The sequence below is a fragment of the Quercus robur genome, chromosome 5, assembly GCF_932294415.1.
Source record: "Quercus robur chromosome 5, dhQueRobu3.1, whole genome shotgun sequence".
NCBI lineage: Eukaryota > Viridiplantae > Streptophyta > Magnoliopsida > Fagales > Fagaceae > Quercus > Quercus robur.
In genome coordinates, this window is record NC_065538.1 from 41,624,478 (window position 1) to 41,641,253 (window position 16,776).

Here is a 16,776-nt window from a genome sequence, read left to right on the forward strand (position 1 = left end):
GGAGTAAAAAGCTTTCGTGAGAGACCAGTAAAAAGCTTTCGTGTTATAATATCCAAGTAACAATGTAATGTTTGGATTGGATTATTGTTGCGTGCTTTCTCATATTCCTAGGAGAAAAAAGAAAGTCTTTATTAATCAAAAGAGTTAACTTTAACTACGACATCTTTGAATTAATGGGCTCCCACTTTGAAGTTAAAACAACCCCCACTCCTCCACCAACAAAACTGCCGTGTTCCACACCCCCCCCACTCTCGCGCGTGGCTTAACCCACAAAACACTCAGCACACAGTCTCACCATATCTTTGTCACGTACTCAAATATTTACGTGTACCATCCAAACTCATCCACTTCACACTTTCATTTACAGACAAAACTCACATTTCTTTTAAAGTATCTTTCCTTGTTAGTATTATTTTTCAATTTTCTCAGTCTCACTCCCACTTCGCTTCGCATGTTGTCACTATGAACTTAAGGCAGCGTCCCCCACTCACGCGCGGCCGTAGCATCCGTTACGGGCCGCCTCCGCCGCAACAACCAAACGTCTACAACATAATCCCCATCCACAACCTCTTGACTGACCACCCATCTCTCCGGTACCCAGAAGTACGCGCCGCCGCATCAGCCTTACGCGCCACCGGAGACTTGAGGAAACCACCATTCGTTCCATGGGACCCAAACAACGACCTCCTGGACTGGCTTGGGATCATGTTCGGTTTCCAAAAAGACAACGTAAAGAACCAAAGGGAAAACCTGGTCCTCCACTTAGCCAACTCTCAAATGCGAGTCCAACCCGCTCCGACCCTACTGGACGTCCTCGAAGCCAGCGTCCTCCGTCGATTCCGCCGCAAGTTGCTCCAAAACTACACTTCTTGGTGCTCCTACCTCGGCCGGAAATCTCAAGTCTCGGTCTCCCATCGCCGCAACGGCACCGGAAACGCCGAGACGAACAGTCTCCGCCGCGAGCTTCTCTACGTGTCGCTTTATCTCCTAATCTGGGGTGAGTCTGCTAACCTTCGTTTCACTCCTGAGTGTATTTGTTACATATTTCATCACATGGCTATGGAGTTGAACTTTGTTTTAGATGAGAAAATAGACCCCAATACGGGTCAGTCGTTCTTGCCTTCCATATATGGGGATTGTGCGTTTTTGAAGTGTGTGGTAATGCCTATATATGACACAATTAAGCTCGAGGTTGAGAGTAGTAGAAATGGCACGGCCCCGCATTCGGCGTGGCGGAATTACGATGATATCAATGAGTATTTTTGGAGTAGGAGGTGTTTCCAAAAGCTGAAATGGCCTCTCGATTTGTCATGTAATTTCTTCGCTACTACGCCTAAGGAGAAACGGGTTGGGAAGACGGGGTTTGTGGAGCAAAGGTCTTTTTGGAATGTGTTTAGGAGTTTTGATAAGGTGTGGGTGTTGTTGATACTGTTTTTACAGGCTATGATTATAGTTGCCTGGGAAGATGGTTCGACGTTGACTGCGTTGAAGGGTAGGGATTTGCAGGTGAAGTTGTTAACTGTGTTTATCACGTGGAGCGGGCTGAGGGTTTTGCAAGCGGTGCTTGATGCCGGGACTCAGTATAGTTTGGTTTCTAAGGAGACAATGTGGCTTGGGGTTAGGATGACGTTGAAGTTCATGGTGGCATTGACGTGGATGGTGGTGTTTGGGGTGTTCTATGGGAGGATTTGGAGTCAGGAGAGTAGCGATGGGAATTGGTCGGCCGAGGCAAATAGGAGGATTGTTGTTTTTCTTGAGGTTGTTCTGGTTTTCTTGTTGCCAGAGTTGTTGGCATTGGCTTTGTTTATTGTTCCATGGATTCGCAATTTATTGGAGGAATTGGATTGGCCTGTGATCTACTTGCTGACATGGTGGTTTCATACACGATTGTTTGTGGGTCGTGCGTTGAGGGAAGGGCTTGTGAATAATTTCAAGTATACGGTGTTTTGGATCCTTGTATTGGCTTCCAAATTCACTTTCAGTTATTTCCTTCAGATCAAGCCACTGGCTGCCCCAACGAAGGCCCTTTTGAAACAACAGAATGTAGTTTACAGATGGCATGAATTTTTCAATAACACCAACAGAGTAGCAGTTGTGTTGTTGTGGGTTCCTGTGGTGTTGATTTATTTGATGGATTTGCAAATTTGGTATTCGATTTATTCCTCCCTTGTTGGTGCAACAATTGGGCTGTTTTCGCATTTGGGTGAGATCAGAAATTTTGGACAACTAAGGCTTAGGTTTCAGTTTTTTGCTAATGCAATGCAATTTAATTTCATGCCAGAGGAGCATCCGCTAAACCCCAAGCTGACACTGGTGAAGAAGCTTCGTGATGCTATCCGCCGGTTGAAGCTGAGGTACGGACTTGGTAAGCCCTACAATAAGATAGAATCAAGCCAAGTGGAAACTACCTGGTTTGCCTTGATTTGGAATGAGATCATTGTAACTTTCAGGGAAGAAGATCTCATCAATGACCGAGAACTTGAGCTCATGGAATTGCCACCTAATTGTTGGAACATTAGGGTTATTCGATGGCCATGTGTCCTCCTCTGCAATGAGCTGCTGCTTGCTCTCAGTCTGGCAATAGAGTTAGCAAAAGAACCCGACCAGTTGCTTTGGTTGAGGATATGCAAGAGTGAATACCGGCGGTGTGCTGTTATTGAAGCTTATGATAGCATTAAGTATTTGCTTCTTATGATAGTTAAAGATGGCTCGGATGAATGCTTAATTATTGAAAATTTATTCAAGGAGATAGATAAAGAGATTCAGAATGGAAAGCTCACAGTGACGTACAAGATGGATGTGCTAGAAAAAATTCATGCTAAGCTAATATCACTTGTTGAGCTGCTGATGCAGCAGAATAAAGATCTGAGTAAGGCAGTGAATATACTGCAGGCCTTGTATGAACTTTCCGTCAGAGAATTTCCAAAGGTAAAGAAGTCCATTGAGCAATTGAGAGAGGAAGGTCTGGCACCTCGTAGTCCAGCCACCGATGCAGGGTTGCTTTTTGAGAACTCTGTTGAGTTCCCTGATGATGATGATGCTACCTTACTTAAGACCCTACGTCGTTTGCATACTATTCTTACTTCTAGAGACTCCATGCACTACATCCCAAGGAATCTTGAGGCAAGAAGGCGCATTGCTTTCTTTAGCAATTCACTATTTATGAATATGCCCCGTGCTCCGCATGTTGAAAAAATGATGGCTTTCAGTGTTCTCACGCCTTACTATGATGAAGAAGTTCTTTTCAGCCTATTGAATCTTCGACATGAAAATGAAGATGGCATTTCCATCATGTTTTATTTGCAAAAAATCTATCAAGATGAGTGGGATAATTTTTTGGAGCGGATGCAAAGAGAGGGTGTGAAGGATGACGATGATCTCTGGAAGACAAAGTCAAGGGATACTCGACTTTGGGCATCGTACAGAGGCCAAACTTTGTCCCGCACTGTGAGAGGAATGATGTATTATTATAGGGCTCTTAAGATGCTTGCCTTTCTAGATTCTGCATCTGAGGTGGACATAGAGGGACCAGGAGGTATTTCTTCTCTTGTTTCAATGAACCTAAACAGTGGTTTGAATGGTGTACACTCAAGTTCTCGGAATCTTAACCGAGCAACTAGCAGTATAAGTCTGATGTTTAAAGGAAATGAGTATGGGAGTGCTCTGATGAAATTCACTTATGTGGTCGCCTGCCAGCTGTATGGGCAACATAAGGCGAGGGGAGACCACCGTGCTGAAGAGATATTATATCTGATGAAACACAATGAGGCTCTTAGAGTTGCCTATGTTGATGAGGTTCACTTGGGGAGGGAAGAGGTGGAGTATTACTCAGTTCTTGTGAAATATGATCAGCAGCTGCAAAGGGAGGTGGAGATCTATCGGATCAGGTTGCCTGGGCCCTTGAAGATTGGTGAAGGCAAACCAGAAAATCAAAACCATGCCATAATCTTCACTCGAGGTGATGCAATTCAGACCATTGACATGAACCAAGACAATTGTTTTGAAGAGGCACTCAAGATGCGGAATTTGTTGGAGGAATTCAATAACTTCTATGGTATTAGGAAGCCAACCATTTTGGGAGTTCGTGAGAATATTTTCACTGGTTCAGTATCTTCACTTGCTTGGTTCATGTCTGCTCAGGAGACAAGCTTTGTGACCTTGGGCCAGCGTGTTCTGGCAAACCCGTTGAAGGTCAGAATGCATTATGGTCACCCGGATGTGTTTGACAGGTTCTGGTTCTTGAGTCGGGGTGGAATCAGCAAGGCTTCTAAAGTGATAAATATCAGTGAGGATATATTTGCTGGCTTCAATTGCACTCTGCGAGGGGGCAATGTGACACACCATGAATATTTACAGGTTGGTAAGGGAAGGGATGTTGGGTTAAATCAGATAGCAATGTTTGAGGCCAAGGTTGCCAGCGGCAATGGTGAGCAGGTTTTGAGCAGAGATATGTATCGATTGGGTCATAGATTGGACTTCTTCCGAATGCTTTCAGTTTTCTACACAACAGTTGGGTTCTACTTCAATTCAATGTTGGTAGTAATTACTGTTTATACATTTTTGTGGGGCCGCCTTTATCTTGCCCTCAGTGGTGTTGAAGCAGCAGTGATGAAAGATACTAGCAACAATACAGCCCTTGGTGCAATCCTTAATCAGCAGTTTCTCATCCAGCTCGGTCTCTTTACTGCTCTCCCTATGATTGTGGAGAACTCTCTTGAGCATGGGTTCCTTCCAGCAGTTTGGGACTTCATAACGATGCAACTTCAGCTGGCCTCACTTTTTTACACATTCTCATTGGGAACTCGTACCCATTTCTTTGGCCGGACTATACTTCATGGTGGTGCAAAGTATCGAGCCACTGGTCGTGGTTTTGTGGTGCAGCACAAGAGCTTTGCTGAAAACTATCGACTCTATGCTCGCAGCCATTTTGTGAAGGGAATTGAGCTTGGGGTTATTTTAATTGTGTATTCTTCTCATAGTGACTTGCCTAAGTATACTCTTCTTTTTATAGCCATGTCAGTATCTTGCTGGTTTCTTGTTGTGTCGTGGATAATGGCCCCTTTTGTATTTAATCCTTCTGGATTTGATTGGCTGAATACTGTGTATGATTTTGATGATTTTATGAATTGGTTATGGTATAGAGGTGGGGTGTTTTCCCAAGCAGATCAAAGCTGGGAAACATGGTGGTATGAGGAACAGGACCATCTAAGAACGACCGGTATTTGGGGCAAACTCTTGGAGATTATTTTAGATCTTCGTTTCTTCTTCTTCCAGTATGGCATTGTGTATCAGCTCCGTATTACTCATCATAATACAAGTATAGCCGTTTATTTACTATCTTGGATAGTCATGGTTGTGGCTCTTGGGATTTACATCATCATATCATATGCCGGGGACAAGTATTCCGCAAAAGAGCATATTTACTACCGACTTGTTCAGTTCCTTGTCATTTTCCTTTCAGTACTTGTGATTGTTATATTGCTGAAGTGCACTAGGTTCGAGTTTCTTGATCTTGTGACAAGCCTCTTGGCATTCATCCCCACAGGTTGGGGTATGATATTGATAGCTCAGGTACTTAGACCCTTTCTGCAGTCCACTGTGGTGTGGGATACTGTGGTTGCCTTGGCCCGGCTGTATGACATGCTGTTTGGGGTGATTGTCATGGCTTCTGTGGCATTGCTGTCATGGATGCCTGGATTCCAGTCAATGCAAACAAGGATCCTGTTCAATGAAGCATTCAGCAGGGGCCTCGAGATATCTCGTCTTCTTTCTGGGAAAAAGTCTAACTGAGATGTGATTAGAGGTACTTTCCATCTGAAGTTTTTCTTAAAACTTTGGAGTTCTACATTTCTTACTCAACAGTCTTTTTCTTGCTTGATAATGTAAACTAGTCTGGGATGGACATTGGTGATTTAGCTAAACTTTACATCTGAATCAGATTTAAATGTGGTACTAATTTCTTTTTCTTCACACACACACACATCATCATTCTTATTCATGGCATTTGCTCTTTGATTAAAAAGCCTATGTCATATTTTGCTTGTATAGCTTTATCCAGATAGATTATAATCTAGTCATGTATCTCATATGTCATAATATTTGGCAATCCCTCAGTTGAATAAACTAGGTTATGTAATCCACAATGCAGTCAACATTTTTTTTTTTTACCTATCAAAAAACATTTTTATTTTTTATTTTTATCAATAAAACAGTCAACATGTTATGCATTGTACTGTTGCCTACAAATGCATGCCTGTCTACAATTGAATGGAGAAAATCATTTAACCTATTCAGGCCCCTAAAACAATAAAAACACATTTGGACTTGCATTATCCAAGCCAATTCAATCCAGTTTGAAAAAGGTTTCTCTCGAAACTAGTTTGGAGAGAAACCCTTCAAGCGCCTCTTATATTTTTTTATTAGATGTGAATTTTGAAAATCTAATCGTTGGATTCTCCATGCTTGCAAAATTTCAAGAAGATCAAAGATCAATAACTATGTCATCAATGACATGTTTAAATTTCAAGTTTTTATGGTAAAAAATTATGCACAAAAAATAATTAGATTTGAACGAAATTTGACACGCATGTTAAGAGCATAAAGAACATATAATCCAATGGTTAGATTTTGCAAAATTCACATTCAATAAAAAAATATTGGACAAGTTTAGAGGTTTCTCTCCAAACTAGTCTAGAGAGAAACCTTGTCTGAGGGGGATTGTTTGGGAAACAAAAGAACAACAAAAAAGGGGACAAGACCTAGAAATCAGCATCTAAGGTTTGCTTGAAATTTGCATCAAGCAAATAAAACAGAAAAATAGATAAGAGCCTAGGCATCAACACTAAGGGCTACTTGGAATCAGCACCAAGCATGATAGGAACCCAAGAGTCAGCCGAATATTTCCTCTACCCTAAATTTTATAAATCCACAATCTACTACTTACAATAATGAACTTTAGGCCCTTTTAAATAGAGTCCCAAATTACATAATAGAAGGAAGGGAAATAAATTTCTAACCTAACAATGATATGAAATAACTTGTAATCTATTACATTAAATGCAAAAATAAAAGAGAATTATATCCTAAAAGCATAATTTATGATCAATTAACTCCAACAAAATCAGTCATCATTTATAGAGCAATTTTTCTGTAATATAAATAAATAAATAAATAGAGCATTTTTGGGTGTCACCAAGTAATTTGTATCAATTATATCTTATGTCTCTGAAGAGCCTTAACGAATTTGTCATGTTAGATGATATGATGGATTTTTGGTAGGATCATTTTGGTTGCCATCAGAACCTTGTTCTCCTGTGGGAAATTGAACTCCTACTTGCTGTTTGGCAGTTTTTCAGTACCGGGGTTTTGTAAATTGTTGCAGCCATTTTCTAAATTCATAGTCTTGAACTCCAAAAGTAATGAGGTATGAAAAAATCACGTCCTTCAAAAACTAAAGTAAGAAGTATTAGGTAATTGTTGTAGAAGTAACAGCAAGTGGAGTGTGCTTTTCTTGTTCTTCCATTTTCTTTCTTTTCTTGCCTAATATGGAAATTATGTATATATATGGTAGTAATCATGACGATTACTGCCGGCTTTTCTTTTCCGTATTTGGTAATTGATGATCAATTTCTGTAATTTATTTTCTGACTAGCCATTTTCTGTAATTTTAACTGGATTGTGTTGTGTTGCAGGTAATGAGGTTGGAGTAATTGAAGTAGATATCTTGCCCTGATTTCCACTGACTGAGGTGGTGTATTTACCATGCTGTGGCAATGTTTCGTTTTACGGATGATGCATATTTTTGATCTTTGCCCTTCATGAACTTCATCTTCCTAAGACTGTTGTATCTGTTGCATTCTACATGCCATTACTGCTAGAGATCTTGCGTCGGCACTGCTTATTAATTGATTAACTGAGAAATATATTGGTTAACCACGTTGTTTATTCAGAGAATGGTTCTGTAAATATTGTCCACGTACAGTTTAGCTTCTGCGCCAGCTAGTTCATCAAAATTATTTTATCTGGCAGTATTTATGGTTTTGTTCATACAAATATTCAGTTCTTGAATTTGATTGCTTTATTCCTGAAGTCTGCAGTGTTCTAGGTTGATGTACTGAGCAATTTTGCATAGAGCTAGTACCACCCTAGGGGACCAGACACTGGTTCTTTAGAGAATGGGTTTGAAGAAAGTACCAATGGAGAGAAACAATGTGGATTTTCAGTGAAGTACCAATGAAGAGTTTTGTAAGAAAAGATAGCCGCTAAAGAAGCTTACCGGGACAAAATGTGAACTACTTTTGTGGAGGGTTTGCTTGAAAAAAATATCTTTGGACGTTGTTCAATTTGCGAAATCCTAAGGTGAATTTTCTCTTTTTCATTTTTTAGTTATTTTTTTGGTCGAGGTCCAGGTGAAGTTGAAACTAGGGGTGTCAATGTTCGACCCAATCCGCGAACACGACACAAACCCGACATGAGTTTTTTCGGGTTAGGGTTAGGTCTTAATGGGTTTTGGTCATAAACGGGTCGACTCGAAAGCGACATGATAAAAAACATGTCATAAACGGGTTAACCCGCATAACCCGCAATAGACACATTTGACACGTCAATTTATTTGTGTCAACCTGAAATGACTCACTTGACACAACCTGTTTACCTTGTATAACAAATAAATATTTATTTTATTTTAGATTTGTCAAATACCTTTTATATTCAACATATATTTTAAATTTAAAAAGAAAAGAGTGTAATTACAAAATTTTACAAGGGGTATAATTGAAAATTGAAACTTTATAGATCCTAAAACTACTAATACTTTTTTTTTTTTTTTGGCATAGAATTTACACAAATGAAATTAGATGAGCTTGTGGAAGATGTTATGAATTTGGATATCAACAAAGAATCTATGAATGATAATTGTGGTCATAGTTAGGATTAGTTTACTGTTTGCTCAAATTTTTTCAATATTGATACTTAGCATTTGGCGAGTTTCAATGACATTATATTTTTGTTGAACTATGTTATTTTATTTTTATTAAACTTTGTTATTTTGAATTTGGGTTGAAGTGTACACACTTCTTTTGGAGTGTGAAAAACTTATTTCTAGATAAATGTTATATTTTTGTTGAACTATATATTTTGAATGTGGGTTAAAGACTTGAAGTGTATGCATTGCTTTTTGGGATGTAAAAAAAAAAAATTATTTTTAGATGAATGTTATATTTAATATTATGCGGATTGAAATGGGTTGTGTTATATTCGTGTCAACCGAACATGACTCGTTTATTAAGTGTATCAAATAGGTTGGGTTAGGTCAACCTGTCTTATTAACATGTCGGGTTAGGGTTGAAGGATCATGACATGATTATTAAATGGGTCGGGTTAGGGTTGAGCCATTTAGTCGAATACTCCTACCTCAACATGACACAAACCCGACACGCTAACCCGAATTGACACCCCTAGTTGAAACTTGAAGCATGAAAGAGTCTTTGACTCATTGTTGGCATTTCGCACCCTTATCACATGGCCTAGGCTTAAACTTTTGTTTCCCTCTTCTTTTTAACCAAAAAGTGCTCTGGTAAACCTTGGCCCAAAAAATAAATCCAAGGAAAACTAAGTTCTAGCATTGCATCTGTTTCTGTTTAACTCATCGAATTGGTGGGCCTGTAAAATCGAAGAAATTAATCAGCGTACTTAGAGGACTAGGTTAACAGTATTATCCAGTGATCCTCCCTATCCATGATAATAATATCATGCCGATTGCGTAAATTATTTTAAGTCAGTATTCCAGTCACACTACCACAAAAATAAAAGAAAAGAATAGTCATTTGTGGTAGAAGATCCAAGAATTCTGATTCAAAATCCTGGTGAACCTGCTAACCCATGATGATTGATCACGTCCTCGTTGAAATCCGCTGTCCTCACAATCCAATATAAAAATAAAAGTGTGTGAAGTCTTCAAAAATAGATATATTCCTAGGCAATGCCATCAATTTGATGGTGGCAACAACAGAATGAAAAATTAAGATTGGTTTTTCCAGCATGAAGATCACTTGATTTTAGAGAGAGCACCTTAGGATTAGCTTGAGTGGATAATTCGCACAAAACACGAAAGGTAAAATAATAAGGGTCCGGTTAATGTGTGCCCTAAGGGCACACATTAAGCCATCTATTTTTAGAAACATTTTCTCGGTAATTGAAAAAGCTATCAATACTTTTTCAATTCCCGAGAAAATATTTCCAAAAATGATCAACTATAGTGTGCCCTTAGGGCACACATTAGTAAAATCCAAATAATAATAATAATAATAATAATAAATTGAGTTTTGGATAGCGGAGAGTTTGAATTCTGAATATTTTTGTTCAAAATACTAGGAGGTGTCAATAGTTTTGTAGCATTATTTTTTGGATCTAAAAAAAAAAAAAAAAAAAACCTAATGTTTCATGGATCGATGGCTCATGGATTGATGTGGACTTAAAAAACACAATATATCATATAGGGTTGTGTTAACGGGCACTGCAAGCAGGGGCGGAGCTAGGGGGGGTCGAGAGGGGGCAATTGCCCCCCCCCCCCCCCCCCCCCCCGACCTCACCCAAACCCCACCCCCTTAATATATATATATATATATATATCTTTCTTTTAGATTTAGTCTTGCTTTATATATGTTTTTCTTTGCTCTAAGCTTATGGTCTTCAACTCTACATGTAATTGTGCTACAGGGCTGTCACTCTTGGCTCCACTTTTAATACACTTTTCTTGGCCGAAGATTAGTAAGAAGCTCCATTAACTTCGTATAATAATGACTATATATTGATTTTTTTTTAAATCTTTTACTTATTTGAAAAATATACTTGTAGTCACCTATGAAGTATCTTAAGTATAACAACATTTATACTAAATCTAACGTTACACACGAGGGGAAAAAAAAAAAAACTTAACACTAACATTATATTTTATATTTTAATCAATTTTTTTAATTAGTTAAGTATTTTTTTAATTATACTAATTAAAAAAATTGAAATTGATTTTATCTTCAGCTCTTTATTTTCATCTTGCCCACCCTAAATTAAAATCCTGACTCCGCCACTGACTGCAAGGAGCTCGTTAAAGACTTTTTTGACAATTTTTTTGTCTTTTTTGCCGCTTTATGCTATTTTTTTTTTTTTTTTTTTTTTTTTTTCAGTTTTATAATTACTTTTGTCTTTTTTTTCATTTATCTTTTTTTTTTTATTACGTAAGACTCACATTAGGGAAACCTTAACAAGTACCGTATGGTGCTTATTAATATTTCCGTATCATATATATGAGCCTCCTTAGTGGATTAACTACCTAATGAATGCAATCCTTCGCATCAAACAAATTTCTTGAGTATGGACCTAAATAGATTTCATAACCCTTGTTTTGGAGATTGTAGATTTCGAGTTTTGATGGCTCCCCTTCTTGCCGACACTCTTGGTGTCCTCCGTTGTGTCCAATGCCTAGGCCCTATTTCTTGTAACCATTACTGGTGTTTTTCTTCACCATGTCCAGTACTCTTATACACCCTTTTCAGGAGTCTATGTAGATGTTAGTGATTGATTATTATTATTATTATTATTTTTTGGGTAGTCTAATTAGGATTATGACTCATTTAATTTACACATATGGCATGATATCATTGGATGGGAGGATCACTAAACCTGGCCCTCCAAGTGCACTGAATAATTCACATAAAATCGCTTGTCATTGATTAAGGGAGTTGGGTTAAAATCAAATCTACATAAAAAAAAAAATAATAATAATGAACCGTTAGTGATTTGGCCTAATAGTCACACGTAATAATTATAAAGTGAATGGCAACCCCCTCTTTTTCCTATTGCATCACTAAACATGGATGGCAATTCGTAAGGGAACTTCGGTATCGCAGGACATGGCGGTTAGACAGGGTTTAATTACTGCTTTGGACATGGGTGTTAAATTTTTAAATGTTAATGTTGATTCCACTTTTGTTCCTACATGTCTAACTTCTTTTGGGAACTTGGCTCCGGAATTGTTTCCCATAATTTCTGATTGTAGGATGCTCCTCAACCGGGAATAAATGGTCCATCTACACCATATATACTGTGAAGCAAACTCTGTAGCAAATGGCCTCGCAAAGAAGTGGAGGGCACAAGCTAGCGTTTTGGAAATGTTTCCTGATTGTCCATCGTTTGTTTTCTGTAAATATGTATGAGACTTTTTGTGTATAGGGACTTTATGTGAGTGCCCTTTAGTTCTTGTAACTAGACACCTTTCGCTGGTGGCTCTTGGACAAATCTGATATACTAGTTTTACTTTATAAATAAACATCCCTTCTTACCCAAAAATAATAATAATTATGAAGTGAATGTTATAGAGTTCAAATCCTATCTTCTATTTTAAATTAAATAAGTTCATTAAATTGATTTTAAAAATAAATTAATTAGTTAAAAAAAAAAAAAAAAAAAAAAAAAACTCATGAAATTGAAAATAGCTTTGACCTATTGGTAGGTTACTATATTTGTGGTAATTTTCTAGTATTTTGATAAAAATTTCCTACAAATTGGTTTGGAGGAGAATCTCTTCGGACCTATTTTGGAGGAATCTCTTCCGACCTATTATGTAAACAAGTGACATGATTAATCAAATAGATCATGTGACTAAACATGCACCTAAGTGGTGGTTATAGACACCATGTAGTGAGTTTGATAAATTTTTCCTCCAAATTAGTTTAGAAGTAAACTTTGTCATTTGCATCCTATTGGAGTCTCAATCGTAAATTAGTAGTACTAATAAAATTCATCATTTATTTGATTCGTTTTTAGGATGCCTCCCTATTCAACAAATTCAAGCTTTCTTCTTATTCGTTGCTAACCTATGCATCGCATATGAAAAATTGTGAAAAAGTATTTATAAATAAAGTCTTAATCAATTAATATTAATAAATAAAATGTTAACCAAAATATTAATATTAATAAATAAATATCTTTGGAAAAGGACATTGTTAGTCACATATAAAAGTTCAATAGTTCAATATTTTCATAATGATATTCCCTGATTGACTAAAATATAGAAAACCGTAGTATTCCTCATATTGAAATAAGAATATGAATCATTATAATATGCCAAGAATTGTAAAAAGAAAGCAATGAAAATGGGTGACATCACCTGGTAAAAACACATTGGAAGTTCTGATGCAATGCTTTTTTCGCTTCTTTTTTTTTTTTTTTTTTTTCATCATTTTTGTTTTTCATCGATTGAGTAAGGAAACGAATGAGAGTCCAAAGATTATACCTACTTGGGGGCAAACGAGAAGTCCAATTCCTTTATGGTCCTATCATTTGCTGGAGCTGGATCATTATATTGGTAATGCAGGAACTGGAATCTCCCAAAACTCAAATTCACAAATCTTGTAAAAGTATTAATTGAATAACTTCCCTTACAATTCGTCATTGCTAATTACAGGTAATTTCTCGTAAACAGAGCTCTCTCTAAACCTCTTGGGAAGAATGCAACGGCCCCCAAATTGTTGCTGCAAGAACATGAGCACAGCAAATAGCAGACCACCACAAGGGATGATGATGTCCCATGCAGTGGAATAAAAATCCATTCTATGGTTTGCATAAATGTATGATAAATCAAGGTACCATGTAGAACTGTGAGCCCTGTAAAGATCATAAGCATGGGGCATTAGCCGAACAATGGTGGTTCCAACATAAAAGGAAGAGGCAAGAGCCTTTTCACCTGAGTTAAAGAATAGGTTGAACAATATTTGTGGGAGTAGAAAACCATTTAAGAGCAAACCAGCATAAGATTTGAGGTCCTCCCAGAAAGAATGCTGCTGGTAGGATAGCAGCTGGAGAGCATGCAGATGATAACCCTGGAGTCGTGGTTCTTGAAATGACCCTAATGGCCTCTGGTAAGAATTCTTCCATTGGTGCACAAACCAAGCAAAAAAACCACCAGCTATATATATTGGTAAAGTCACATATAGAACCTTTCTATCAGAATCCCACCACCCCTTCTGGCTTCCATCGCCTTTTCTTGCAGACCAAGTCAGTTGGAGAAGACGTAACTGCAAAAGGAAAGCTACCATTGTTATCACCCTTACTATTACTTCATTCACTTCAAGCCATCCACCACTCCCAAGAAAAAAATTTGTTGGGTTATGGTTAGCCACAAACAAGGCTTCAAAGTTCAACAGCAGGGGTATCATGTGTCCCAGTGTAAGAACAATGAGCATCACAATGGAAATGAAGGGAAGAACATGTGGCTGCTTTTTCACGTAAAAAAGCTGCAAGCCAACAAAAACACATGCCAGAGTATTAGATATCAAAACCATGGTAATCTCGAGGTCCATTCTCCAAATGGATTCTTTAGCTTGGGTAGTGGTTATCGAATTTGAAGACAATTGAAGACTTTCAAAGTAAAGAGGATCTGACTTTGCTCGTGTGCTTTCAATAGTTCCCTTGACAATTTCACCATGCTCTGCATTAAACGGAGGAAATTGAACATTAATCCTTATTTCACAGTCCAATGAACCATTTTTAATCAAATTTTGATTGTTTGGTTGAAGATGCCAACATCCTATCATGCACAGGAAACCAGTATCTCTATCATATATTCCTTCAGCAGAAATAAGAACTTTGGATGAAGCATCACCACCAAATCTAAAATCAGGTGGAGGTCTGAAGCTCATCTTGTAACTTATATTCAGCATTCTGCTATGGTTGCTTGTCAGGTGAACTGCAGCAGGCTCTGTCATTCTCGGCACTGCCAGCACAAGTGGCCGCCCATAATACTGTCGTGCATAAAGTGAATCTCCCACAAATAGCGGGGATGAGTAACCTTGTGCTACTTTTCCATCATTGTTTCTCACTGACATATCAAATCTCATGTCGGGTGAATACCCATCGGGATATGACTTTCCCTTGCCCCTAACAGTCTTCCCTTGTGCACAAAACTTTCTTACAGACTCAATCTCAGTATACTCATATTTAAGACCTTGGGGGTCAATCGATCTTTCCCAATAACTCTGAAACCCAATTTTCCCAAAGTAACCTGAATCATTCACATCCTTCTTGCTCCAAATTTCCCCCACAACACTACTCTGATTCCTTAATGACATAACTGCAGGAAATCTCAAAGTAAAACCAATCGAGCAATCTCCAACAAAAGCATTAGACCAAGACTCCGAAACATTCAAAATTCTGCACGCAACACCACAAAACCGATTCTCTGTATCATCCCAAGCGCCCTCAGCAATCAAAGTCGCATTAGGATCAAAATGAAATTGAGTACCACTACCACTATAACTAGAGTTAGGAAAACCCAACAACATCTGCATCTTTCTGCGCTGCTCACACCGAAGCCCCTGATAAACAATCCTATCAGGCAAATACCCAATACTCCCACCAAAAGGGTTGCAATTCACATTACCACAATCACTCCCATATTCCAATTCATAAACACTAGTCCGTCCATTGAGCACGAAACAAACACCACCGTCCAATTTGCTTAGAGACAAATTAATATTAGTGTTAGTATTGTTGGTATTACTATCTCTCCCACCATTTCCACTCAAACAATCACTCCCATTCAATTTTTCAACCAATGAATATTCATAATTGGGATTCTGAGACAAACCCAATATCTTAATTGGTTCAAAGTAATCAGATTTAGAATCACCCTCCTTAACATTCAAACTCTCTAATGTACCACCAATTAAACTACCATAAATACTAGAATTCTTAGGATAGTTAAGCTTAAGAACAACTTCAAAATGCTTCAAATCAACGTACCTCGACCCCGATCCAACCATACAGAGCTTTCCAGTAGATTCTGACCAATACCCTTTAAGCGAAAAAACCACATCGTCAAACCGACCGAACACTCTCGGTCCCCGATACCTAATACGTAGCAAGCTCCGATATTTCGGCCTGCCGGAAACAGAGTACACGACCGGGTTTCGGATATACAGCGATGCTCTGACCTTGAAAACGCCATCAGAAGCGGTCTTTTGGGAATATAACGAGCTGAGGGAGAGAGATTTCGGGGTATCGGATCCGGTTCGGTTGAAAATTCGGTCGCCGCCCCCGGAGAAATATCCGAATCGGAAGGGGAGGAAATCGGAGTGGGAGGTGGAGAAGTTGTGGGAGTGGGAGGATAAAGTGGGCTTGGGAACGACGTCGTTGCAGTACTGGGCGTAGGGGATTTTGGGTTTCGGATTTCGGCTTGGTCTCAAAGCGGCGGCGGCGGTGGTGGTGGTAGTGAGGAGGAGGAATAAGAAGAGGAAGGGAGTGATTGGGGATTTGTGGGGTTTTGAAGGGTTTATTTGGGATTTGGGAAATGAAATTGAAATTAAAGAGTCCATTTGAGTGAGTTGGCGGTGAACTCCTATGTTTTATTCATATAAATAAATTGGGTTTTGTCATATTTTTTTTATAGCTCTCTACGGACTACCAGTCTACCTCTGAGTGTTTGCTGATTTATTAGGAATTCAAGTTAAAAAAGAAAAATGAAAAAAGAATGTGATTTATTAGCTGGTAGAGACTTTTGAAGCATTGATGTTTTCATTTGAAAGCATTTTTGTCTTTCGGTGTCTAGTTTCATTCTTAAAAATACTTAAATGAACAGTTTCAAGTGTTTGATGCGTTATATCTTCAAAAAAAAAAAAGAAGTGTTTGATGCGTTATAAAATGATTTTAAATAATAAATAAATAAATAAAACTCATCTCATAACTTACTAGGTTATTATTGTAGGGTGGTAAATGAGCCGAATT

The 16,776-nt window shown here is 38.3% G+C and overlaps 2 protein-coding genes and 1 non-coding gene across 6 annotated transcripts; 2 read left to right on the top strand and 1 right to left on the bottom strand.

The window, feature by feature from the left end:
* Positions 1-279: 279 nt before the first annotated feature.
* Positions 280-8,088, top strand: LOC126725969 (callose synthase 11-like). 3 transcript variants are annotated; one of them, XR_007655662.1, is made up of 3 exons: positions 280-5,803; positions 7,279-7,423; positions 7,692-8,088. XR_007655662.1 is itself a non-coding variant. In XM_050431035.1 (2 exons), exon 1 carries the CDS (start codon positions 463-465, stop codon positions 5,788-5,790), a length of 5,328 nt encoding a protein of 1,775 aa, XP_050286992.1. In that variant the 5' UTR covers positions 294-462; the 3' UTR covers positions 5,791-5,803; positions 7,692-8,088. The 3 variants fall into 3 exon arrangements, 1 of the variants encoding a protein (XP_050286992.1); XR_007655661.1 differs by having other exon boundaries at positions 7,348-7,423; XM_050431035.1 differs by lacking the exon at positions 7,279-7,423 and having other exon boundaries at positions 294-5,803.
* LOC126732021 (small nucleolar RNA J33) lies at positions 3,446-3,526 on the top strand. Its single transcript, XR_007659212.1, has one exon. It is a non-coding gene; the product is annotated as a small nucleolar RNA J33 (small nucleolar RNA).
* A 5,306-nt stretch (positions 8,089-13,394) lies between the features above and the next one.
* Positions 13,395-16,458, bottom strand: LOC126725970 (uncharacterized). 2 transcript variants are annotated; one of them, XM_050431038.1, is made up of 2 exons: positions 13,739-16,458; positions 13,395-13,659 (listed from the first exon to the last, which is right to left on the bottom strand). In XM_050431038.1, the coding sequence occupies exons 1-2, from the start codon at positions 16,365-16,367 to the stop codon at positions 13,454-13,456; spliced, it is 2,835 nt and encodes a 944-aa protein (XP_050286995.1). In that variant the 5' UTR covers positions 16,368-16,458; the 3' UTR covers positions 13,395-13,453. The 2 variants fall into 2 exon arrangements, with proteins under 2 accessions (XP_050286995.1, XP_050286994.1); XM_050431037.1 differs by having other exon boundaries at positions 13,395-16,457.
* Between the last annotated feature and the right edge of the window lie 318 nt (positions 16,459-16,776).

Bases quoted from the DNA above. Each gene is read 5' to 3' on its own strand.
- LOC126725969 (XM_050431035.1), top strand. From the start codon at position 463: ATGAACTTAAGGCAGCGTCCCCCACTCACGCGCGGCCGTAGCATCCGT.
- LOC126725970 (XM_050431037.1), bottom strand. From the start codon at position 16,367: ATGGACTCTTTAATTTCAATTTCATTTCCCAAATCCCAAATAAACCCT.